At 47.7% G+C, this 25,582-nt stretch overlaps 1 protein-coding gene across 6 annotated transcripts in view; it reads left to right on the top strand.

Moving 5' to 3' along the window:
- CSPG5 (chondroitin sulfate proteoglycan 5) overlaps nt 1-22,162 on the top strand; it is a 254,451-nt gene extending 232,289 nt beyond the window's left edge. For all 6 annotated transcript variants that reach the window (XM_078662536.1, XM_078662539.1, XM_078662538.1 and 3 more), the window contains one exon: nt 21,638-22,162. In XM_078662536.1, the coding sequence (XP_078518662.1) occupies nt 21,638-21,799 (162 nt within the window). In that variant the 3' untranslated portion in view covers nt 21,800-22,162. The remainder of the gene's footprint in view (nt 1-21,637) is intronic.
- Nucleotides 22,163-25,582: the final 3,420 nt, after the last annotated feature.

Below are 25,582 nucleotides of genomic sequence, written 5' to 3' on the forward strand. Positions count from 1 at the left end.
GCAGTGATCCCTGTTCCTCAGACGTGAGGACAGAATGTGTACTCTATCATACTGGTTGTTATGCATGTGAAGAAGCTAATTAAGTCTACCAGGAACACAATGTTTCGGATACTAACCCTTTATTGCCTTGAAATCTTGGCATCTGTAGGTTTTTTTGGATACTAAGTTCCTCATATTTCTTCATTGTCAGGATGATAATTTTTCTGATTTGCAGACACCTTCAAAATCATTACCAATTTGTAGTCCTGCGCATCTGAAAGAGACACGTTAGTGATAGATTCCTTACCTTAGAATATCCCCAGGCGTCAGACTGGATCCGGAAACTTTTGCGAAGCAATACTCCTGCGCGTCGGTAGGCGTCGTCCGCGGCTCCGTGTCCGTCATCGGCGTCGTTAGCGCCAGAATAACGTCGCCGGAGTACTTAGACGCCACCCTCGTGCGCTGACGTCAGTTCTTCTTTTTTACGCGCCAGCTAGCGCAGATCCGGAGAAGCTCTACCCCTTAGTCACCTTTTGACTAAACTTTTTTGATCTTTTGATCTGTTTTTCTCAAGTCGCTACGACTCCTACGGTGCCGGTAGGAATGCCTGGGTTCAAACCCTGTTCCAAGTGTGGCCGCATGATGTCGGTTACTGACCCCCATCGCCGGTGTCTTCAGTGTCTAGGCCTCGACCACGACGACCGAACCTGCTCCGACTGCCGGGCCCTGACGTCTAAGGCTAGGCAGGAGCGGTCCCGCAAGCGGCTTGAGCTCCGGCAGTCGGCCCCGCACCGTTCGAGGTCCCGGTCCCACAGGAGGTCGAGGGACCGGTCGCGGGGTCGGAGCCCTCGTAGCTCCGGGAGTCGGCATCGGTCTTCAGGATCCAGGTCCTCAGGTAAGAGGCATGAGAGGTCGGAACGGCGTCATCGCTCTTCCGACTCACCCCGACGCTCGCGCTATGCGGCCGGGGGTTCGGGTGACACCACCCACGCGGCTCCGATGGAGTCGCGGGCGTCACCACCTGCCCCATACCTTCCGGTCCCTGGGCACGGTGCGACGCCAGAGGAGGTCGAGCGGTACCTCATGGCTATGAGGTCTCTCCCTCCTCCGCCGGGCTCCGTGGCGCCTTTGGGCCCAGCGGTCCCGGCTGGGGGGCCTAGCGGGTCGGGTGCTTCGGCTCAGATGCCGTCGGATGCTTCGGCCCCGGCGCCGCAGGCCCCCACTGGATCCGGTTCCAGATCCGGGTCGTCGCCGGTCGACCTCACGACCTCACTGACGCCGGCCCCTAGGGTGTCACCCCCGGCGCCACCTTCGGGCGACGCCGTCCCCAATCCTACCCTTGATTCGGTTCTGGCACCGGAGCGGCGCCGCTGGGCGCCGCTCTCGACGTCGTATGGAGACTTTTACTTCCACGAACCGGCACCATCCGTTGAACCTGAATTTCAGGTGATGGGTGACGAGGGTGATTGGGAGGGGTCTGTGGACCCTCTGGCACAGGAGTGCCAGTCTCAACAGGACTGGACATATGAGCTTGGGGATGCAAGTGGACTGGACACTTCGCCAGACACTGGTTTTGTCTCCGCTCCAACCGTGGCTACGGAGGAGGGGGCTGCCTACAGTGTAGTATTGACGCGGGCGACCAAGGCATTGGGCCTAGAGCTCCCCGTCACGGCCGTGAGGACTAACCTCCTCACTGAGGTCCTTAAACCGCAGGCAAGCTCCACTGAGCTTCTGCTGCCGTTTAATGAGGCCTTGTGTGACGTTCTTTTCGGCACTTGGTCCAAGCCCGCTACCGGTCAGCCTGTAGATAGGAACGTTGCCAGACGCTACCACCCGGCTCCGGGCGACCCTTGCTTCTTGTCCACCCACCCCCGACAGGGCTATGGCCAAGTCCTTGGGCCTCTCGCCCCCACGCCAGCAAACGGGTGCCTTTCGCTCCTTTCGTGGCCAAGGAAGGGGCTCCCCCACACGTGCTGCCAGCCATGCACTGCAGAGTAATACACAGCACGGTGTCGGCCGTGGAAACCGCCGTGGTGGCGGTCGGGGACAACGGCGAGGCCAGTCCACACCTCCCCCTGCAGCATCCGCCTCAAAACCCTCCTAGTCCATGCTTTCAGGCCCATGTGACGCCAGTGGGGGGCAGGGTTCGCCATCACCACTTCCACTGGCGCACTGTCACGTTGGACATGTGGATGCAGCAAATCGTCCGAAGGGGCTACTCCCTCCCCTTCGAGGCGACCCCTCCAGCCATGCCACTGCAATACCACCGCGTGCCGGGGGATCACTTGCAACTTCTGCAAGAGGAAGTTACGGCCCTCTTGGCCAAGGGGGCCATCGAGCGCGTTCCTGGGCCAGAAGTAGGGTGTGGTTGTTACTCCCACTACTTTCTGGTACCCAAGAAGGGCAAAGGGGGCCTACGCCCTATCTTGGACCTACGGAACGTCAATGGCTTCCTCCGGAAGGAGAAGTTCAAGATGCTGACATTGGCTCAGGTCTTGGCTGCCCTAGACCCTGGAGACTGGATGGTAGCGTTGGACTTGCAGGACGCTTATTTTCACATCCCTGTCCTGCCGGCCCACCGGCGTTACCTACGGTTCACGGTAGGCCACAAGCACTTTCAGTTTACCGTGCTCCCCTTCGGCCTTACCAGCGCCCCACGGGTGTTCACGAAAGTGATGGCGGTGGTCGCACCTCATCAGCGCAGGTTGGGGGTTTCAGTCTTCCCCTACCTCGACGACTGGTTGTTGAAGGTGGGCTCGCCGCAGACAGTCGTCAGTCACCTCCAGACTACGGCCGACCTCCTGCACCTGCTGGGGTTTTCCATCAATGTGCCGAAGTCACACCTGTGTCCCTCTCAGAAGCTCCTCTTCATCGGAGCGGTTCTAGACTCGGCGCAGTTTCGGGGTTATCCTCCCGAACAGCGGGTGCGGGATATTCAGGCTCTGATTCCGATCTTTCAGCCTTTATCCCGAGTCTCGTCAGGTTGACGCTGCGGCTTCTGGGGCCTCCTGCATCCTTCTGGTGCATCACGCCCGGTGGAGGATGCGGGCTCTGCAGTGGGACCTGAAGTTTCAGTGGGCCCGGCATCAGGGCAACTTGTCCGACCATGTCTTGATCTCGGAGGGCACTGCAAGACAGTTGCAGTGGTGGCTCACGGACCGCGATTGGGTCAGCGGCAGATCCCTACCCCAACCGCAGCACGTAGTTGTGCCCCTTCAGGGCTGGGGGGGGCCACATGGGAGAGGTGGAGATCAGAGGCCTCTGTTCTTCGGCGGAGTCCCAGCTCCACATCAACCTTCTGGAGCTGCGGACGATCCGTCTTGCACTGAAGGCATTCCTCCCCTCTGTCTGGGGGAGTGGTGTTCACGGACAACAACACCGCCATGTGGTACTGCAACAAACAGGGCGGGGTGGGGTCGTGGACCCTATGCCAGGAGGCTCTGCGCCTCTGGCAGTGGCTGGAACATCAGGGCGTGACCCTGGTGGTTCAACACCTGGCAGGTGCTCTGAACGCCAGGGCAGACGAACTCAGCCGTCGGTGCATGATGGATCACGAATGGCGTCTGAACTCGGACCTGGCGCAAGGTCTCTTTCAGCAGTGGGGAGAGCCTTGGTTAGATCTATTCGCCACAGAAGAGAACGCGCAATGTCATCAGTTCTGCGCGTTGGAATTTCCAAGGCGGCACTCGCTCGGAGACGCTTTTCGTCGCGAGTGGAGTTGCGGTCTATTGTACGCCTTTCCGCCTATACCACTTCTGCCCAGAGTGCTGAAGAAGATCAGGCGCGACCGGGCCCAGGTTATCCTTGTGGCTCCGGACTGGGCACGAAGATATTGGTATCCAGAGCTACTCTGCATGTCTGTCGATCCCCCGATTTGTCTGCCTCTTCAGGAGGACCTTCTGTCGCAGCAGCAGGGGACGGTCCTCCACCCGAACCTGTCCAGTCTCCACCTACAAGCTTGGAGATTGAGCGGCGACAGTTGAGGCCAATTGACTTGCCTCCTGAAGTCTGTAATGTCATTCTGGCAGCCAGGTGTCCCTCCACAAAGTCGGTATACGCCTGCAGGTGGAACAGATTTGTGGCATGGTGCACAGCATAGGCTATGGATCCACTCTCTGCCACCCTTTCTGAGGTTCTCCTCTTCCTTCTTTCTCTTGCCCAGCAGGGCTCTGCTCTGGGCACTATCAAGGGCTACCTTTCTGCCCTTTCCGCCTTCTTAAGGCTACCCGATCAGCCATCTTTGTTCAAGTCCCCAATTGTAAATAGGTTTTTGAAGGGCATCACACACATGTTCCCTCCTGTTCCATTCGTGATGCCTCAGTGGGACATGAACCTTGTACTTACTTATCTGATGTGCGCTCCCTTTGAGCCACTTCATAACTGTCCTCTCCGTCTTCTTACTCTGAAGACTGCTTTCCTGGTTGCCATCACCTCTGCCAGGAGAGTGAGTGAGCTCCAGGCTCTTTCCTCTAAACCTCCTTTCCTTTCTGTCCATCCGGACAAGGTTGTGTTGCGGACTAGACCCTCTTTCCTGCCCAAGGTAGTCACAGCCTTCCACATTGGGCAGTCCATCACCTTGCCCACCTTCTTTCCGCCTCCGCATTCCTCGAAAGAGGAAGAGAGGCTCCACCGTCTGGACCCAAAACGTGCGCTCTCTTACCATCTGGCAAATTACTATGGGGTAACCCAGTATCCCTCAGAACCTGGGCGTTATACACAATATCAACAATGGTTCTGTTGGGCAAAAAATTCCTTCTAGTTTTCATGTATCATTTCATTGATTTCTTAATCAGCAGTATCAACTTGCTTTCAATTTATCAGACAATGAATATAAACACGCAAATCCAAAACAACCAATAGGTTATAGGCTACGCAAAAGTTTCCGGATCCAGTCTGATGCCTGGGGATATTCTAAGGTAAGGAATCTATCACTAACTAATGTCTCTTACAGATATATCGTTACACAAGTAGTAACTTGTGCTTTGGGCTGATAATGGAATTACAGGTCTTCACCAATACCAAGAACAAGACTGCATATGTTACAGGTATGCAGAGCCATCAGGGAGCATCAACCCTTTATCACGGAGTAGCCAGATCACCAGCCAGTTCAGAACTTGACCTCTACTTGGGAAAGACATTGCTCAATTGTTACTGCCCAAGCAGGAAGCCGTGAGATTACAGAGTCAGCTAAAGAGACTTTTAGCAAACAAGGAAGCTCCAGTGAGGGAAAGTCTAAGGGCGTAAGGTAACTTATCTTTATGTATATTTGTAATTGCCTGGCCTAGTCCCACGTGCATGTTCACTGATCATCCCCATAATTAATGTGTTTTGAGGACTAAATTCCGTCCTCCTCTGTATTTACAGCAGAATTAGGTTGGTAGCTACACACTTCTACCCTACAGAAGGGAATTTTGTTACATCCTCTTCCTCCCATATTCATCACTGTGGATGCTCGCAGTCTGGACTGGGGAGCAACTTTGCAAGACATCTAGAAAGAAGGCCACTGGTAGGCCCCAGAGATTAAAATGTCTGATGCGAATTGAACACATTTTTACATGTACTCGGAGTTTCATTCACTTAGATTCCAGTATAGAGCAGTTTTGGTCTAGACTGACATCAGAGTAACAGAGGCCTTTGTCTAGTTGGAGGGGGAATGAGATCTAGATTCTTGGGAGGTCAGGCTGAGTTGAGTGATTTTCCCACTGACAGACTACTTTCTGTGTTAAAAGATTTTTCAAGATCTGTATTGCAGATTTGGGACCCCAGCAATGGACTTAATTGTTTTCCACCAATTAGGTTGCCAGTGCAGAGGGTCTGAGGGTTATGCACTGCCTCTGCAGGATCAAGGTGATCTTTGTTTTATGATTGACTTCCATTTCCTCGTGTGTCCAGAGTGTGGAAAAAGAGCAGATGCAATTATGATAGTAGTATTTTGGCCCAGGAGGCGGTGGTTTCCTTTTCTTCTGCAAATGGCAGTGGATTTTCTGTGACGGTTGAGGGTCCTTCCGTCTTTGGCACAGTCTACGTTCCTTGCTAAGGCTTGGCACTAATGGTTTGGAGGTTGAATGGGAAGGATGGCAGTGCATGGTGCTTTCCTAGGAGTTAGTGAAGAGTCTGCAGTAGCTGTGTCGCTTTCAATTCTTATTATCTTTAATAGACAGCAACTGTTTTTCCTTGAGGTGTGCAAATATTTGGCATGATCCTGTGTCTTTTACAGTAAAAATTACCCTTTAATTCCTACAGGAGAGATTTGATCTAGGTTTGTTGTAGACTCCAAAATAAGTACTCATCCTTTACGGCTGTTAGGGAGGCTTAAGATAATCTGTTGCAAGAGGAGCCCTTGCTTTCTAGGCTTTTCTACAGAGAATCCTAAGGCTTTGCTTCTAGATTATGTGTTGATCTTCCACCTTTTGCTACCTCTTATATTTAAACATAGAGTATTACTAGTGACCATTATGTTAGCAAGGCATCTAAAGGTACTATGAATCCTGGACGTTAAAATATGTATTTCAAAATGTGTCATGATTATTTGTTGTTAACATTTGATTCAGCTTTTAGGAATAAATTGCAGACAAAATTTCATTGCTCTCAGGAGGTGATCCTCCATACCCTTTTTTCCTTCTTGCTCCTCTCTTGTTTTTCATGAATGCCTGGTCATCGCGATGCCCAGTTCAGTTGGCGCTACCAGGAACCTACTTGTCAGTATATCAACTTTAGCACAAGTCAGAGATCAGACAAGTCAGAACTGATCTCTGTAAAGCCAGAACATCAGATCATCAGAGTTACTAGGCAACAGAAAAATCTTATGAGGTGGGTTTAACTGAACAGGGGAAATCTACTCTAGAAAATGCGAGGAATGAGGATTCCTTCTCCACTCACAAGGAAGATAAGCCTGTATGTAAAGCACAATGTAGGCTGTCACACTCATCATGGACATGGAGATAGCTTGCAGGGGAAGCCCTCATCTTGTGGAGCTATTCTCAGTGTGACCCTATTGGACAGCTTACATTCGCATCAAACAGAAACGCGTACATATTTGATACATGATGATAGGAAAGAGAAGCACTGACACACAACATCTATGATACATTGGGATAGCAAAGGAACTCCAATTATGTAGAACTGAATAGATGTTGAAAGAGAACCCTGGGCTAGAATTTTGCTGCCACTACTGCCTATCACCTCACAGACTGGTATGAGGGCGAGGGGACAGATGGCACCCTTACTTGAGCTGTACTTATACTTTAGGTGTATGTCATTTCATCAGAGTTGGGTTCTGTTGAAAATGACTCGCTTGAAAGGGGGAGCGCCTCCAGTGGATCCAAAATCACAGGGCTAGTCAGAGTAAGGGAAGGACAGCTTTACAAAGACATGCAGATGACATTGTCTCAAAAAGTACTGTGACAAGGAAGACTAGGAAGAGCTGTCAAAGATGTATCTGTGAATAATCAAGGCATTCTTGGCCACAGAGAGGATGAGCTCACACACAGACCAACATCAGAGGCAGTTGTCACAGCAATAGGCAGACAAGTGCCCTCTTCTATGCACGGCAAAAGATGAACAGCCTTTAAGCTTGTGCCGGTGGAAGATTGCATTTATTAATCTGTAGTTCATCCTGGATTTACAGAAGAACCAGCATATGTCTCTGTTCACAGTAAAGACCTAGGATTATTGTGCTACCCAGTCCCCGGGTTAATGGATAGCAACATTGTATGGTCTTTGGTCAACACATCACATTCTTAATTTGATCCTAACGTTGGTTGTTAGACAGCCCCATCAGATCGTTGTTGAACTGCCTTGACCTGTGGCTTGTTGTTGATAACCTCAATCCAAGGGTTGCTCAACAACCCGATAATGGATTGGTTGGAGTGAACAAATTCGTCCTAATACCCCCAAGAATTGAGATTGAATAGCTCCAGCTAGGTATTTCAGACCGCTCTATTCTGGAATTGGGTGTGGGGCACCTTACACTAGGAATGCCCATTACCACAAAGTTAGGTTTTTCTTTTTTGTACATTTTGATCATATTTTTCATTGTTGACCACCCCCATCCTATGGTTACAACGCAACTCACAGTAGGATTGTTGCACTGTATATGTTTATCCTAGTGTTTTTGGAGAGTTTCTTTCCTATGGTTGTCTGACAGCCTTATCTACAAGACTGAATATTGGACAGACCCATACTTGGGATTTTTATATTGTCCATTTTAGGATTAGTAGATGGACATGCCCACCATAGTGATTCTGGAGAGTCTTATCGTAGGAATGTTCGACACCCCATTATAGGGTTGTTTGTTGAAGTGAGCCATCCATGTTTTGCTGGGCTAAAAAGCTTTATACTAAGGTTGTTGAACAGTTTCTACCTAGAGACAATCTCATCCTTAGAGTTGAATGTTCGATAACCCTAATCAAGAGTCACTGGAGAGGCTCATCTTCAGGTTGTTTGACAGCTCAATCCATAAAGCTTTTTGGCATACTTATCCTTTGATCATTGGTCAGTCCCATCTCATGGTTGTTGAACAGGTCCATCATATGATTGGTGGATGGACACCCCGAATGTATTCAGATAATGCATGTATCTTATGGTTGTTTTCATCATACAAATGTAGAACAACCGTATCCAAAGGTTCTTGGACATCCCCACACCACGGGTGTTTAATAGCCTTCTCATAGATCTGCTTGTTGGACAGTCCTTGAAGCTGTACAAGAGCCAGTCTCCATCTTAAGCTTCTTGGACAGTCACAGCCTAAGGCTGATAGACAGATAAATCCTTCGGTGTATAGTTGCTATTTATAAGTAATTGAAGCATCTTTCTATATGTGACGCCATAGCTAAATTTGGTGGACCAGAACAAGTAGTGACAGGCACCATAGAGTGTGAAAAAGGCTGCTTTAAGGTAACAAGTCTGCTCTTACAAGCCATGCTACATTCGGGCACATCTTCACAAACTACCCTAAACAACTCACTAATTAACAAATATTATCCAAGGGGAAGGGCATTCACAAGGAGTTATTGACTGTGGTGGGTTCAGGCAGTCCCGATGTGAAGCGGAAGACCCTACTCCATCCTTGTCAATAACAAGCTGAGCATTCCTCCAGATAATATTGCTTTTGTAAGTAAGACCATTACAATTTGGGGCGAAATGGTTGTCATATAGAAGTTACGGAAGGTGCTCCAGTAGCTAAAATGAAAACTGATTTTCTATAAATTATATAGGAAAAAGTGTGATATGATGAGTAAAATGTGTACTTCCAACTGCAGCCGCAGTCTGCCAGTTGATTCCTCCGTGTTCTGCTGCAGACTCCCACCGTGTTCTAATGAACAACTTGAGAGAAAGCAATCTATTTTCATGACAAAAGTGAGGCACATCTAAATACCATGTTGCTGGAATCTGAGCTGTACAACTAAAAGCTTTTCCTGTGGAGGAGATTACAGTAAATTAACAAAATGAGGGGTTTCATTTTGTCATGGAAATTATGCTTCATGTTCTAGAAAGCAGAGGACACATTTTCTATAATTTCTTAAATATCCTTCTCACCCATTTTTGACAAAGTGTGGCGTTTTGAGTACAACTTGTACTCCAAACAACAGCAGTGGTCTGTCAAACGACTCTCCAGTGATCTATTGTAGCTTCACTAGAGAGTTCTAATGAACAACTCGAGTGCTTACATTCTGTATTCAGTCACATGGGTCCCTCAACATAAGTTAAGCAAGTAATACTTTGGGATCAAACAATAATGACCATGAGATTTCCAATTAACAGTTAAAACAACATGTTATTAAAGTAATAAAAGTAAAAATTAATTGATAGAAGTGGGTACCCCTGCGGGGTAAACCTCAACAGGTTTTGCTAAGATTTCACAGACAAAACTAGTTAGTGTACTAAAATATGTCCAGAATCAAGGACATTTATTGATTAAACACAGCACTACTGCACCCATTAATCAATTGTATATAAACAAGTGGATCAGAGTGACTAGATCGACGAAGTTTCGATCTATTTAGATTATGGGATCATCGTCAGGATAAACACATTGCTTTCCTGGATATATAAATCAATGCACAAAATGAATCAAAACCAATCAAGCAAAGACGAATCAAAGTAAGCGCCTAGACCTTGGTGGAGCCTTACGCCTCATTTCAGGTTGGGTATAGGTGGATGGTTTACAATGACTATTAAATAGTGCTACTATTGCCGTCCTACCATAAATCAACACCAACATGACCGCACTGGTCCCAATCCCTCTTCTGATCCTTCTGTCAGGCCGGCTGTGCAAACCCTATCCTACCACTCCATAAGCTTTCTTTTTCCTGTCTTTCCAGTCTTGGCCCTACAAGACATCCCCCAATTTATTAACTTACCTACTGGTCGCATGCAGACTGACATTATTTGTATACTTTCCAGATTTACTAGCCCTTTATTGTCATGCCGAGCCTAGTCGGCCTCTTATCCTCATCTGGATCTACTAGTCTTCCAGAGTCGACCAGGTGACCATGTCCTCAAGACCCTGAGTTGGCATATCAACGCAGGAGTCAATACCCCCACTCGTATCCCCTTCTCAACAAACAGCATCATAAACCCTTAAACCAACAATCTCCTTCACTAATGAAAACCTTTCACTGATTGCATTTTCAAGCTTCATTCTGTGCCGTTCAGTACTATTTCCCAAGTTACTTAGTTGGCACCTTTGCTGTAATCCAAAATATGTGGTTTGCTGTCTGTTACCTATAAGTGCTTCCTGTCTTTAATATTCAACATCACTGCCTCTGCAAACCTTCTAATCTCCAAATTCAGATTCTTTCAAGCCCTGTTCATGGCATCCTTCTCAGTTTTCTCCTAATTGAAGTGAAATATGTCAGAGGTCCACTCTCCGGCTGCCCTTCAATATGTTTTTGTTTTTTTTTTGGATTGAAAACCGTTTATTGAGCAATCAAATAAGAGTTACAAGGATGGGCCTACAACCACACGGGCTGGCCGCTAACAGCAATGCACAACGTAAGAGGCATACGATCTCTCCCGTGGTCAGGCATAAACAAACTCCAACTATTACTCAAAATATCGGACAGGACACAGCAATTTTCCGTTTTATACATACAAACAACAACGAACTACAAGAAAAGGCGAATGCATACTAATCAAAGTCAGCCCAGAAGGCGGAGGGGAAGCTACCAATCAGGAACACGAAAGCACAATCAATGGGACTCGGCAAGGTGGGGGGGGGGGACAGCGGGGAGGATAACAATTTTACAGAACAGCATAAGAGATTCCGGGAACATCAGCCTAGGGAGACAGGGTAACATCGGGTGTGTCAACCAAGGGAGGAGTACAAATATTCCCACGATAGTCGTTCCACTGACCCCAAATCTTCGTCCACGCCCTGGGTCTGCCCCTAGCTACATAGACGGTCCTCTCAGGAAACATGGCCCAGTCCATGTTATCCTCCCACACCGAAACATCGGGAGGTCTAGAGGCGCCCCAGAGTTGCGCAATATCCCGCTTAGCGACCATGTATCCCACGGTCGCCCATCTGGTCTGGGCCACAGAATAGTCGGTGGGTTCCCACACATTCAACAGACACCGTCGGGCCTCAGGCTGCAGAGCAATTCCAGTCACAACAGTCATCACCGCAAGCACATCAGTCCAATAAGTTGCCACCGCAGGGCACTCCCAAATAATATGCAGAAATGTAGCACTCATCCCACAACCACGTTTGCATAAACCATCCGGGGAAAAACCCATCACTACCAGACGCGGACCAGTTACATACACCCGGTGGAGGATCTTAAGCTGAACCAAACGGAGACGGGCGGGGATGGCGACCTCCTTCGGAGAAGAGAGTGCCGATTGCCAATCTTCGTCGTCCAATTCCAGCCTGTCCCCGACCCAAACCTCCCTAAGTCGGACCAGTAAGTCAGCGCGATTATTAATCAGTTTCTTGTAAATCAGGGAGATAGTGCTATCGGGAAGGTGGCCATCCAGTATGCGATCCTCGAGGGGGGAGGACTCGGGTAAAGTCACACCAGGAGTCAGAACAGAGGCCAGAGCATGTCGGATCTGCAGATATCGAAAGAATTCTCTGTCACTCAAGTCATATTCGGCCTGAAGGGCCTTGAAGGACTTCACTTCACCTTTCACACAGACATCACCCACTTTACATATTCCAATCATATCCCAGCGGTCAAAGCCCTTAGTAGACCAGAGAGATCCCAAACGTTCGGAAGCATAAAGCGGAGTCGCCATTGTCAGTCGATTCTCCCACCCCAGACTCACATTCGTGGCGCGCCACACACTGACTGCGGTCCTGGATGGGCCCGCAAGATGGCGCCCAGCCGATCTGGAATAAAGCGCTCTATTAAAATCTCCTCCCGGCAGCTGGAGTCTATCCATCTCGAATGCCGGATCTCGACCCGGGGAATACATTGCATGATTAATGGCAGAGAGCTGGGTAGCCCAATAATATCTTTTGTTATCAGGGAGCGCCATGCCCCCATCATACCAAGGGATGGTAAGTTTCGCAAGGGCAATACGTGGACGCCCGTCCCAAATCAGTTGCCTATGGAGACTCTCGATCTCTCGGAAATAGGTTGCGGGAACGTCGTCATAGGAATTCTGAAGTGCGTATAGGAATCGTGGCAACGACATCATTTTAAAGAGGGCAGCTCTGCCCAGAGGAGATAGGGGTAGCTTACGCCAGCGGGCCACGTCCAGTCGCAGTCTAAGAAGCGGGGGGAGGAGATTACGCTCGAACCGGAGTGAAGCGTCCAGCGTAATGAAGATCCCCAAATATTTGAAGCCAGATTGGACAACCTGAATAGGAAATCTGTCCGGCAGTGGGGGCAGAACACCCGAGAGAACATACACACAGGACTTAGCCCAATTAATAATCAGACCAGAATTAGCGCCAAACGAAGTGAGAACGTCAAATAAGACATTTAAAGATTTGCGCGGGGAAGTAAGGTAAAGAAGAATGTCATCCGCGTAAAGCGAGACGCGGTCCTCAAAATCCGGCGACCAACGGATCCCCTTGAGGGAAGGTTCCCATCGAAGCCACGCAGCCAACGGCTCCAAGGCAAGCGCAAAAAGCAACGGAGACAAGGGGCACCGCTGTCGGGTCCCCCTACCAAGGCAAAAGGGTACAGAAACTCGACCGTTAACCACAACCTGCGCCAAGGGTTCGGCGTATAACAATTTCACCCAGCCAATAAACCCCGGGCCGAAACCAAATTTCTCAAGAGTCGCCCAAAGATAGGGCCATTCTACAGTATCAAAGGCCATCGAGGCATCCAGCGAAGCCAAAATGGCCGGCTCCGTCAGAAGCCCCGCCCTCGCAATGGCGCCGTGGAGACGACGTAGGTTAAGAGCCGTGTTGCGATGCGGGATAAATCCGGATTGATCCGGATGAATCAGGCTGCTGATAACCGTCAGGAGGCGAGTAGCCAGGAGCTTAGCCAGAACCTTGGGTTCAACATTCAACAGGGAAATGGGCCTATAAGACGAACAAAGGTCCCGGGGTTTACCTTCTTTGGGAATAACAACGATCGTAGCCAAACGCTGATCATATGGGAGAATGCCCCGATCCCGGGATTCCAAAAACATGGTACGAAGATAGGGCGCCACCTTATCAGGACGCAGCTTGTACAACTCAATTGGCAATCCATTCGGGCCCAAAGCCTTGCCCGAACGGAGTGAGCGAATGGCAGTTGCTATCTCGTCCGTCGAGAAAGGAGAGTCCAAAGAGACTCGGTCCAAATCGGAGACACAGGGCAGAGCTATATCGCGCAACAAGAGGCGAGAGTCATCAACGTCCCGGTCAGATACAGGGGAATAAACCACACGAAAATAGTCCGCAAAACATTCCACTATTCCAACCGGGTCAGTCACTCTCACACCATTCAAAGTCTGAATCACTGGTACCACACGGTTCGCCCTTTCCTTCTTGTCCAACCACGCCAGCAATTTACCCGCTTTGTCCCTCACATCATACAAACGACCCTGTTGCTCCCGAAACATCATTTTAGCCGCGTCCGTAACCAGAGACCTATAAGCAAATTGTTTCAGACCCAGGGCGTGGAGTTTACCAGGAGTAACATTCGACTCCAGGTCAGCCTCTATCTCAACAATTTCCCGATCAAGGTCCACCAGCTCCCGATTCCTCGCCTTCTTGGATTCAGCAATAAGGGAAAGGGCCTGCCCACGGATCACTGTTTTAAAGGCCTCCCACAGGGACACTGCAGAGGAGACAGACCCCTCATTGTCTAAAAAGTAATTGTCCAACGACTTAATCAAGAGACCACTGGTCTCGGGGGAGGTGAGGTACCATGGATTGATAGGAGCCACCCGGCCCGCCGCCTCCACCCCCACCTCAAAACAAAGCCAAAGCGGTGAATGATCAGAGATGCCCCGGGGGAGGTGTCTAATCTCCCGAACAGCAGACGACTGCGCCGCAGGCATCAGGAAATAATCCAGTCTAGACAGACTCCCATGGGCCCCGGAATGGAAAGTGTATTGAAGCTGAGTAGGGTGCAGGAGTCTCCAACAATCCACCAGACCAAAAGTATCCAGAAACCCACCCAGCCATTGTTGGGCCGAAGGAGTGTCCCTAGGGGGGTGACGATCATGTAGACCGGAGAACACAGAATTAAAGTCACCCGCCACAAAAAGAGTACTATCAGGGAGACTCAACAACACTCGGCCCAAATCGGAAAAGGTAGAGGTCTGTAGACCGGGGGGCACATAAACGGCAAACAGGGAAAGGGTCCGACCCTCATAGCGTCCCACGAGGACGGCATAACGCCCCCGATCATCAAGGATCACATCATCAATTGCCAGGGGGAGGGAAGCCCGAACAAGGATACCCACCCCCCTGGAACCGGTGGTAAACCCCGAATGTGCGACGAGGCGATAGCCCCACCTATTCATTGCACGACATGTATTGCCCACCAGATGAGTCTCCTGTAGAAAAACAATATCAGGAGACAAACGTCGTAGACATCGCAACACCACACCCCGCTTTATACGATCCCCCAGACCATTGACATTCCACGAAATAAACCTCAACCCGCTACCCCCCATCCCACACAGTAATGCCGAAACCCCCCCCAATGAGCATGACATAGAAAACATCATTAGCAAAGTAGAATCGCCTTGAAAAAACAAAACACAAACATCAAACTTCCCAGCAACCCACCCCCCAACGAACAAGAAAACTCCCCCCACCCTGCACCCCTGCAAGAAGCTAAAGAGCCACCCCAACATGCAGTGTGCCTGTCGCCCAAGAACCCCCATTCTACAAAAAGACCCCGGAGGAGGAAAGGCCCTGTCCCACCCGCCACCCCAATCAAAACAAATAACGAGGAGAACACACAGAAAATAGAGGCACTTAGGCATAAAATCCCAGAAGAAGTTACGCTACACGGAGACCCGGGCATAAACAAGTAGTTCAGCTCTCTATACCACCCTCAGCACCACCCGGGTGTTCGGCAGGCTCAGTCCCAGGAGGTCGGTCCGGCAGAGAGTCTAGCCAGTCATTCACTGACTCAGGCCGATCAAAGAAAAAGGTCCGGTCATTGTACTCAACTCGCAGCCTGGTCGGAAAAAGCATAGCGTAGCGCAGTCCCATGTCCCGGAGACGCTTCTTGACTCCACGGAAGCCCATACGCTGTTTCTGCACCAACTGAGAAAAGTCCGGGTAGAAGTTCACCGTGGCGTTTTCAAAGGCCACCGGGCCCTTCACACGCGAAGCCTGCAGGATAGCGTCCCGATCCCTATAGTGAAAGAGTTTCGCAACAATAGGCCTCGGCGGGGCGCCCGGCTTGCCCTGGCCTCCCGGAACACGATGGGCACGTTCCACTGCAAAGAATTTACTCAACCCAGACGGAGAAAGGTAGTTCTGTATCAGGTCCTCGACCAGGAGATCAACAGAATGCGGGTCCGGATTTTCCGGAACTCCAACCACACGCACGTTACAACGACGTGCCCTGTTTTCAAAGTCCTCCAAGCGCCGGGTCATGAAATCGTTCACCCTTCGGAGATTGCCAATCTCCGTCTGTATCTCCGAGACGTCGGCTGTGAGGCTGGATGACTTGAGATCCAATGATTTCACCTTCTCATTGGTTTTAGATAGGTCGGCCCGAATCAAGTTCACATCAATGGCCACGGTGTCGATTTTGTGGGCCAAAGCTTCGTACTGTTGGCCTATTGTTTCCTTCATGCCAGAAATGGCGCCCATGATGTCCTGCAGGGACGGCTCCGTCGACGAGTCCACAGTGTATTCAACTGCTCTCGGGCCGGGCAAGGTGGCTCCAGGGGACCCCTTCGAGTGGGTATACCGGTCCATAACGTTAGACTGGACCGGGCCCCCACGCAGGGGCACTTTGGTCTTTCGTGTCTCTCAGTCCCCTCTGCCCGCCATGTTGGAAGCCGCGTCCCGAGGGACACACTCGACCAGATGGAAATGGCCACAGGAGAATAGGGCGTTCGGACCAAAAAGCAGCGGCGAGGGTACCACTAGGTGTGAACCAGCCCGGAAGGACAATCAGCTAGCCAAAGGCACAACAGCAGTCTCGCGCGCTGGACCCGGCAAGGGCCAGACTCCTCTGCCAGATGTCTCAGTCTGAGGAAGAATCGAAACCGAAACTTAAGAGGGGGACCCACGAGTCGAATTCCCCTGCCGCTGTTGTTCAACTCAGAGACGGCCACAGGGCCGCACCCAGACCCGGGCGAACCTCACGGGCGGACCCCGAAAGTTTGAGTCGTCGTATCTTCGGCGCCCATGGTCCAAATCAAATTCCAAAAAGCACAGAAAGATCAGCCCAGTGTCCTCTATACAAATCCTCGTGAAGAATCAGGATATGTTCAGGATATCATGCCGGGAGTGGCGGGGGTCCGGAGAGCGCTGTGCTCACGCGGCCATCACGGATGCCCGCCAAGCTCCTCCCCACCCTTCAATATGTTGGTTACCACAGGCCTCTTCATGCTGCCCATTGCTATGACACAACACTTGTGCATCTAGTCTGTCTCACTGCCCATTTCTCCAACATCCGACAACACATGCATAAACCTGATACATCAGCTCAGGCCAGGTCAGTTGAGTTGGTTGCAGGCCAGTTTCCATAGATTGGTGGTAGACTAAACCTCGGGACTGAAACCAGACACGAGACTCCTTCACCACTCCTTTACTGGCTCTGCTCTGAAATTGGTTGTCACTTGTAATTGCTAAAGTTCATTCCTGTATTGGGAAGCTTGTGTTCGTCACTTCGGTCGATGACTTGCATGTGTATGTACATGTAACAAATGTACAATAGATGAATAAGGTTGATAGGAACATCTCAGATTCCTAAACTCATTTCTAGCATCACTCTTTCCACTGAAACTGACACATAAAATAAGTAGTGCATTTCTTGTCTAAAAAGTCCTATGGCGACCCTAAAAAAGTGTAAGGCCTTGGGCGAACCATGTTTTCATGGAATGCGTAGAAACAGACCTTGGACCTTTTGATGGAGATTACCCTGCCATTGATACCTTGTAGACATGGGTCTCGATTCTATGTACTTGTGAAAACACGGGGTCCTGCCACTTTCCAATATCAACCTAAAGATGGTCAACTGCTGACCTTCCGTAGATCAAATATACCATAACAATGAAAAATATGTTTATCCATAAATTTCATTGGAAAGAGCCTAGGATCATTAATGTTTTTGCAACAACTCCAGGCCGGTCGAATACTTTACCCTAGGAATAAAACACCAGAGGCAATATTGGCTCAACTTTTTGTACGGGCCATGTCAGCCAAACCCCATACATTGTGTCTTCCTTGGATTGCAGAGGTCGCATCAAACTAGCGACACATTCACAACTCACATGTCTTAACCCCAATCATTGTATGGAAAAGAAAACTGATGGCAATTAATAATTGCCTTACACTGGATCTCAACAGCTGTTACAGGCACAGGGCATGAGTCCATAATTGCCATGTGCAGCATAATCGAAGTGGCAGTTTTCTTAGCACCTTTCTTTGAATAGTTGGCTATGAAAGTCTTCTCGGGCAGTGTGCCGTAGTCTGCTTTAGTGCACTGTTCTTTAAAGAATCTTCCGCTGGCACCATTGGAAGTACTTTCCTGGAATAGGCCATCTTTTAGCTACTTAGAATTAGCTTTTTCCTAGAGTAGTTGTGACCAGCTCCTAGATCTTAGACTAGACTGTGTATTTCAAAGCCTAGCCCTGTTTACCCAGTGCTCGATTTGTTGACATCTTGTTTCAATCCTCTTTTTCCATTGGCTGCAGTAGTACCTCAAAGCCGACCAGACTCAATTCTCGGCAGCAGGTAAGCACACATAGTATCTCTCCAAAGGGTCAAAGAAGCTCTCCTTTGCGGAGGTAGGTGGACTAGTTTGGGAAAACGCACAGTTCTCTACACCTGAATCAAAGGGATGCAAATCAGGCAACTAGTCCAATGTCAAGGGCACCTTGTCCAGTCAGTCCTGTTTTTTCAGCCAATAGCACTAAGCCTCTTGGGACCTGTAATTGTACTTTTCTCTGCATAGGTATGGAGCTTCAATGGCCAGCATTCTTAGTATTAATGGTGGAAAAAACAAGACTGCTACAAGTCACTCCCTTGTCATGGGCCAGTTACGGGAATAGAGTCAATCATAACTGATATGTATAGGTGTCAGATATGCTTAAATGGATGTGAATTGGAGTTTTGCACAATGGTCTGAGGTCATGAAGCATTCAGCAACGGAAATGTGGTGCTAGTAGTATCTAATATGTAAGATTGGCCTGTAATATTGTACGTTTATGCCGCATTCACCACAAATCGAATTGTTTCTATGCTCTTAGATAGATAGCAGTGGTTGCCATTACCCAGATAGGAGGCATTCATATTATTTCCCTCACGCGTCCAGGAGGCTTGAAATCTGTGACCCGCAGGTCACATGTCCATACCTCTCTGCTGCCATTATCCCGCTATAAATGCGGGACAAGTACCGGAATGCAAGGTAGGACCCAGTCTGGAAGAGCTATTCATTCATGGAATCAGGACTAGTGAGGGGCCTGCTGCTTTGCTGATTTCTCACATGGTGACATCTCCAAAAGCCACAGGGACCCTAAAGCGATTGTATCACTCAACAAACTATAAATCCAATTAAAATATGAGGGAAGGTCACTCATTGTACCTATAACCTGTGAGAACAAAAGTGACGACTCCAACATTAGCCCTGGCGAGCCTTATCCTCTGCCTACAACACCCGTAGGTCAGGAACCTGTCAAAGTAAGGTGATCAGGTGAGTCCATGTCATCAAGGACCCCGTTTTTGAGTTCTTCTGTGATGTATTTAGCAATCCAGGGTATTTGGAGAGGTATTTAGAGAGTTGTAATTTGGATGGACCTCAGTTGCCCCAGTTTCCAACTTGTAGAGGTTTATAGAAAGAAACACTGGCTAGAGTGGAGTGTTGTGCCCTTGGCAGCATGGAGCCGGTTGGGAACCTTACCAGTCAGTGATTCCTGAAAGTGGCCTCTAAATCCTATGGCGGAATGTTTTTAAGTGTGCTCTTATACGACAATTTTCAAATGTGCTTTCAAATGTACTGTGTCTTTCAGACATTGTCTTTGAGGAGAACACACATATCACTTGCATAGAAATATTTAAACATTATAGCAAACAAAACTTCGACACAGGCATACAGTCCCCCCTTGCATGCTGGGAGCTTTTGTTTAGCAGCATCAGTTAACTCTCAGCAGAGTTCAAGACATCACTAACCAACTAGCACATCATACTGCAAGTATGAAGCGAGCTCATTGGGTCAACACGAAAACAGAAAATTCCAACTTCTAGTGTTGAAAAATTAGAACAGTCGTTTACTGGCAGCACTCTGTGTTAGAGTAGGTCAACTGTTTCACCCAGGTCCTTTCAAAGGAAGCAGGAAAAATGCAAAGGATTTTTTCTATTTTCATACAGTAAATGCTTTATTCATCAACTAACACACACGACCAGCCCCCCGCCCGCATGTGCTGAGCTATACCCCACAAATCATATGAAAGTGGAGATGCACTAAAACAACAACATGCTCCAAAGTCCAAAACCTACGCAAAGCAGTCTCCACAGTTTGAATATTCAATTTATATCATCAACAGCAGTGCACACACATGCATTCCATGTCAACAATCCATTCTCTCCTCATTATAAAAAATATCACTGCTCCCAGGAACACTTTGAGTTCTCTTCCAAAGTGGGAAGGACCTCCAGGTTGTCTGCTAGTTTCAGGTCTACACAGACAACACTATATCTAGGAGAGCAACTAACAGCTGTGGGTAGTAGCGTAGAACACATATGTAAGGTCCAGAGGTAAATTAGTAAATAAAACCACCTCTGGAAATGTTTTCAGACCAGCCCATGTTGCATAGTTGGTGCAAGGTGTCTAACCTTGCCAATGAGAGAGCTGTTGATGTTTTCGTTCCAAGAATTGTTTGAAAAAAATTATGCCAGTGGATGACATTTTTCCAATACATTACTTGAAAAATCAAACATATTACAGTCAGATCTAAATAGAAACTCATAAAACGTTCCAATTCTTCTGATTCTTGAAAATGATAGATGCCATTACATCTCAGCAGCAGTATATCATGCCGGTACTTTGGAGAAAGTACAGTGCTGCTCCCTTAGCCTTGCTTGCTTTCAAGGCTGAGAGCTGTGCTGTGGTTCCCTCAGCCCTGAATCAGGGCACTCACCCCCAGCCCCCCAGGGGTTCACCTCTGTGCCACAAATCCTGTCCAGCCCTGCCGATGAAAGGGGTGGAATTGCAATAGTCGGAGATGAGTGTGCTCTTACTTGTTGTGTCGGCCAACCGGCCTCTGTTTGCCTCCTGAATTCCATTAAATCTTCCACAACCACGATGGACTCGGCTCATGATACTTCAAATTGACTGGATAACAGCATACAAAATGCTACATAGCTTTCCCTTTATCCAAATAAAGAAAATTTGCAGAACATTACAGGTTAGATGGTGTTTGTTTCTCTCAATGCTCACTATGGATTTGTTGACAACTCCTTTAGCACTGCCTTCTGGTGGACAGGCTTGAGAACTGCTGCTGGAGATGATGGACAAGCTTGGTTGTAACTTCACTGCTTGGTAGCACCTTGCAATCTGTGCCTTTGATGTTTAGAACTGAGAACCTGCACCCCCCATACACCCTTATACATAGATATCTGACGTACAAGAGAAGTTAAGGCCAAATATTAATGAGTTAACAAAATTGACTTATTCCCAAATCTGAGACTCCCTTAAAGTCAGTGGGGCTATTAATCTTGCCAAAAATTGAGACTGCACTACTGGGAATAACATTCATATTCAGTTGATTAGACAGAGCTCATGGGTGTGACACTGACTCCTAATGATTTGGCACTTGAGTTCTCAGTATATATTGCAAATCATATAGTCCATACAGTAATTACAATGGCTAAAACCCCCAAAAAATATCAGGACTTCTCTCCCCACACCTCCTCGACACACTTGGGTCTACACCACAATGTTGAGCTGAAATGCAGCATTGAGTCACCTAGTTTGCAGTGTATAATTGATCATTTGTCAACTATGGCTTATGTCCCCTCTTTTTCTTTCCCGCTTCCCTTTACCAATCTCCACCCCTCCAAATCCATTACCAGGAGGATCCTAGTGCCCCGCACAAGCTGCAGGAGCCTCCACGGCCTGGCCTGAAAGATGAGGAGGCCTTCAACATCCAGAACTCCCTCTCACCGAAAGCCGACTGTGAGAAGTGTGAGCCGGACAGCCCGGAGGTGAACTGTCTGCAGAACAATCTGACGTAAAGTGCTGGGGAGATCTGATTTCCCATGATTCTCAGAGCTCTTAACTGTTGTTATGCTCCATCCACAACCCCCCTTTCCCTCTCACGCATAACCGCCCCCCTGTGAGTTCCATGGCATGCTTTGGTGTATTTTGTATGGAAAGCGGAAGGAAGAAGCTGACACCCCCGAAAGCACTGTGTTCCAAGTGGGTGATTTGGTACGTGACCCTTGTGTGTACATCATTCTCCGGCCAGATGTGGCCAGTTCCTTAAACCTTTGCTGTATTTCAACTGACTTTTTGTACTTTATTCAACTTTTTTTTTAAATACTGTGAGATAAATAACAATAATCAGGAAAATTGAAAATAAAACATTTTTAAAGTTACCCGAATGCACTGGTGTGTTTTTTTGCATGGGGTATGGATAGGAGGTCATTCCAGATGCTTGAGTATTAGCTTGATCGTTACCTTTAATGTAATGTAATTAATGCTTGATAAAGTGCTAGTACACCATTTGTTTCTTGGCTCTAGTTGACCTAGTCAGTTATGGTGAATAAGCTTGTTTGAAAAGCCAGCTCTTTAAAGAGCGTATGAAGGAGAACAAGTCAGACTCTTTGGGTAGTGTGACAGGGAAAGAATTCCAGGGTTATGTGGTGCATACAGAAAAACCTCGATCCCCTCCTTTTACTTTGGCATTGCCAGAAGGCATGCAGAAGAAGAAGAGCGTAAAAAGTGTATGGGTACAGACCATGACAGTCACTTAGTTTTGAAGACTGAGGCAAGTCTGTAAAGTGCCTTAAGCATGGATGTCGATTCACCGAAATGCCAGGAGTAGCAGAAGTGACATCATATGCCCTATGACCTTAATGCTATCACAGGAAGTGACATCATATGACTTTGTCTCTGCATCGTCCCAAGAAGTGATGTCACATAACCTTAATCCCGATGACATCATAATAATTAACATTGCTGAAGTTACATAAGTGCCCGATTATTATAATACATTCTAGGGGAGAACAAAGGGTGGGGTGTTCACGTCCCTTTGAAAAGTTTGGGAAAAATGGTCTTTACTATTGCATTTTAATGCACAATTTTCACATACATTTTCTAAAAGGCCATAGGCTCTAAAAACACTAATTAAATATTCAAGTACTTTCATGGTGTGCCAAGCTACTGAAATCTGACAGTCCCCATGTGTCCACCCAATTATCTTTTTAAAATGTCCTATGGGTGCCCCCTCATGTAAAAAAAATACTTCAATTGCTAGGACCAGCATTTTGCCATGGTGACCCCTTTTACCCAAACATTACATACAATATGCCAGTGCCAGAATGTTCCTAATACTTATCTTGTGCTATGGAGGTCTCTTATGTCAAAGGTTATGTCTAATATGTCATGGACCACATTTTGTCATGGATGGCCCCATGACCTTGCCACAGTTGTCTTTCCATATGCCAAGAATGTCCTCCAATGTGCCATCAGAAGAAATTTGCCACTGGTGACTACTATGCCAAGAATTTCCTCCAGTAGGCTAGCGCTGGCATTTTTTCATGGGTGCTCCATGCCAAAACTTACCTACAGAGTGTCATAGCATTTTGCTGAGAGTATCCCATATGCAAGTATTGCCTCCAGTATTCCAATTCAGGAAAGACAAGGGTCACCCTACTCACAAGTGACCCAGGGTATATGTTATATATCAAAAGACAATGGTACCTGTGGAAAAATTGGAACAATAACATTGGTATTTATAATACTGGTATTCCTTAAGCACAATGGCAATAATTATGGGCAAAGATGTACATACTCAAAAAAGCCCAAAGAGTAAAATGCAATATTGTTCATATCAAACATTAATATTGAATTAGAAAAAAGGTGTATGGCGTCCCAAGTGAAATTAGAACCTATATACACAAGTGACAAACTGTGACATACACTGAAGGTTTTCAATATACAAAAACGACCATCTAATTTCACTTGGGACACCTTAAAGACATCAGAGGATGCTGATGCTCTGGAGCCAGCACTCTTTCAAGGATCGGCCTTCTTCCTGAAAGGCTATGATGGAGCTATTTCAGGTCATACAGAGGATGCTGATTCTCTGGAGCTAGCGCTCTTACAAGGATCAGCCTTCTCCCTGGAAGGCTATGATGGAGCCAATATTTCAGGTTAAACCTTTGAGGAATTATGTGGCTAAGCCAAAGGCTGAAGGCTACACAGACCCAGGTTTGAACTGGAGTTAAAGACATTTCAAATTTCAGGGTTTTCTCAAAAGATTATCCTTTTCAATCCACAGGTGCTTTTAACTTGCACAGGGCAACTTTATCCACTTACAGTTATCTTTTACCAGAGGTTCAACTGTCCAATGCGACATCAGTAAGTCTACACGATTACCTGGCTTTTCGTAAGGCTATCAAGACCCACCTCTTTCCTTCAATTTAGGCCTCCTTCTGTCACCTGCCTCCGGTTCTGTCTGCTATTAGCGCTGGGACACCCTTTTGCTGGGGCAGCTGTGCGCTCTATAAGACATCTTAACTTAACTAACACCTTACAAACTTGGGGAACCCACAATAAGGCTTCCCCAAAACCTCAAGTACCCACAGACATGCCACACACATACTCACACTTGTGAAAATGAGTGGTCGTAGTTGGAACAGATAGAGCTGATTTTCTAGGGAAGTCCAGTGGGCATCTTCCCCAACGTGGGGTGCAGGTAAGAATATCCACACCCCCATGCCCATCAAATATCTCCTACCAAGTATCTTTTACGTCTTGACCTGAATATGAGAATAGTGGTCAACCATGACAAATGGAATTCCACTTTGGGTGAACCCCTATTACCAAACAGAGCCCAAAACAATGCTGATGACCGGTTATATGACACAACCATGCATGCCTAAACCACACGTTCCTTAACAATGGGGCGGAACAACAAATGCATCTTAACCACGCATTCCTTTACCTCGCAAGTGTTAACAGCGACTTACCTTATGGAAAGCACAGGACTTTAGAATAGTCTAATTTACTATTCCAATTCCAGTCTGTGCAACAGTAGGGAGAGCGCTGGACTTTAAAGTCCAAAGCCGCTTTACCTAAGGCATGTCATTGTAACGACATTAGTGGTAAAGGAATGCATGGTTTAAGATGCATTCGTCGATCCGACTGAGTTGCAAAGACAACACGTGGTACGGCTGTCGTTGTTTTCGCTGATGAGCAATCTAACAAAAATCCTGTACGGCACCTGCCCAGAGACCTGTGTCATAAATTGCCAGCATATGAAAATGTACTGAGTCCCTGGAACTGGTGGAATCAGGAGCAGAGAGGGATAGTATGCCAGGGAATATTTAGAATGCAATGGTCCTCCGTGTCTTTGGGATTTATTTGGATTTTTGTTAAAATATGGCACTCAGTCAAAATGTGTCAGAGGCCCCATCCACTGTACTCAGATTGTCATTTGCTATAATGTGCTTGTAATACAGGGGGCAGAGCATCTGCCACGTTTTTGATGGAGTGTAGTTTCTGTCAAATTCTAAATAAGGTCCATAGCGCTTCCTGTTTGGTACTTGTGATAAATTGTTATGGTCTGGTTTGTGTGGACTGTGATGTGTGCTGCCAACAAATTGGATTTATTTACCGAAGTAGTAGCAAAGAACATTCTACACTTAATCTGTTTTCTGAAGGGGTGCAGGAATAGCATCTCCAAAGACTCCATACACTAAACGGAAGTGACATGAGGTGAGTTAAAGGCAAAGGGTCAAATTAGACAAAACAGTGTCCTGCTGGGCGAGATTAAATAGTTAACAAGATCA

This window comes from Lissotriton helveticus, chromosome 10, assembly GCF_964261635.1.
Source record: "Lissotriton helveticus chromosome 10, aLisHel1.1, whole genome shotgun sequence".
Classification (NCBI taxonomy): domain Eukaryota; kingdom Metazoa; phylum Chordata; class Amphibia; order Caudata; family Salamandridae; genus Lissotriton; species Lissotriton helveticus.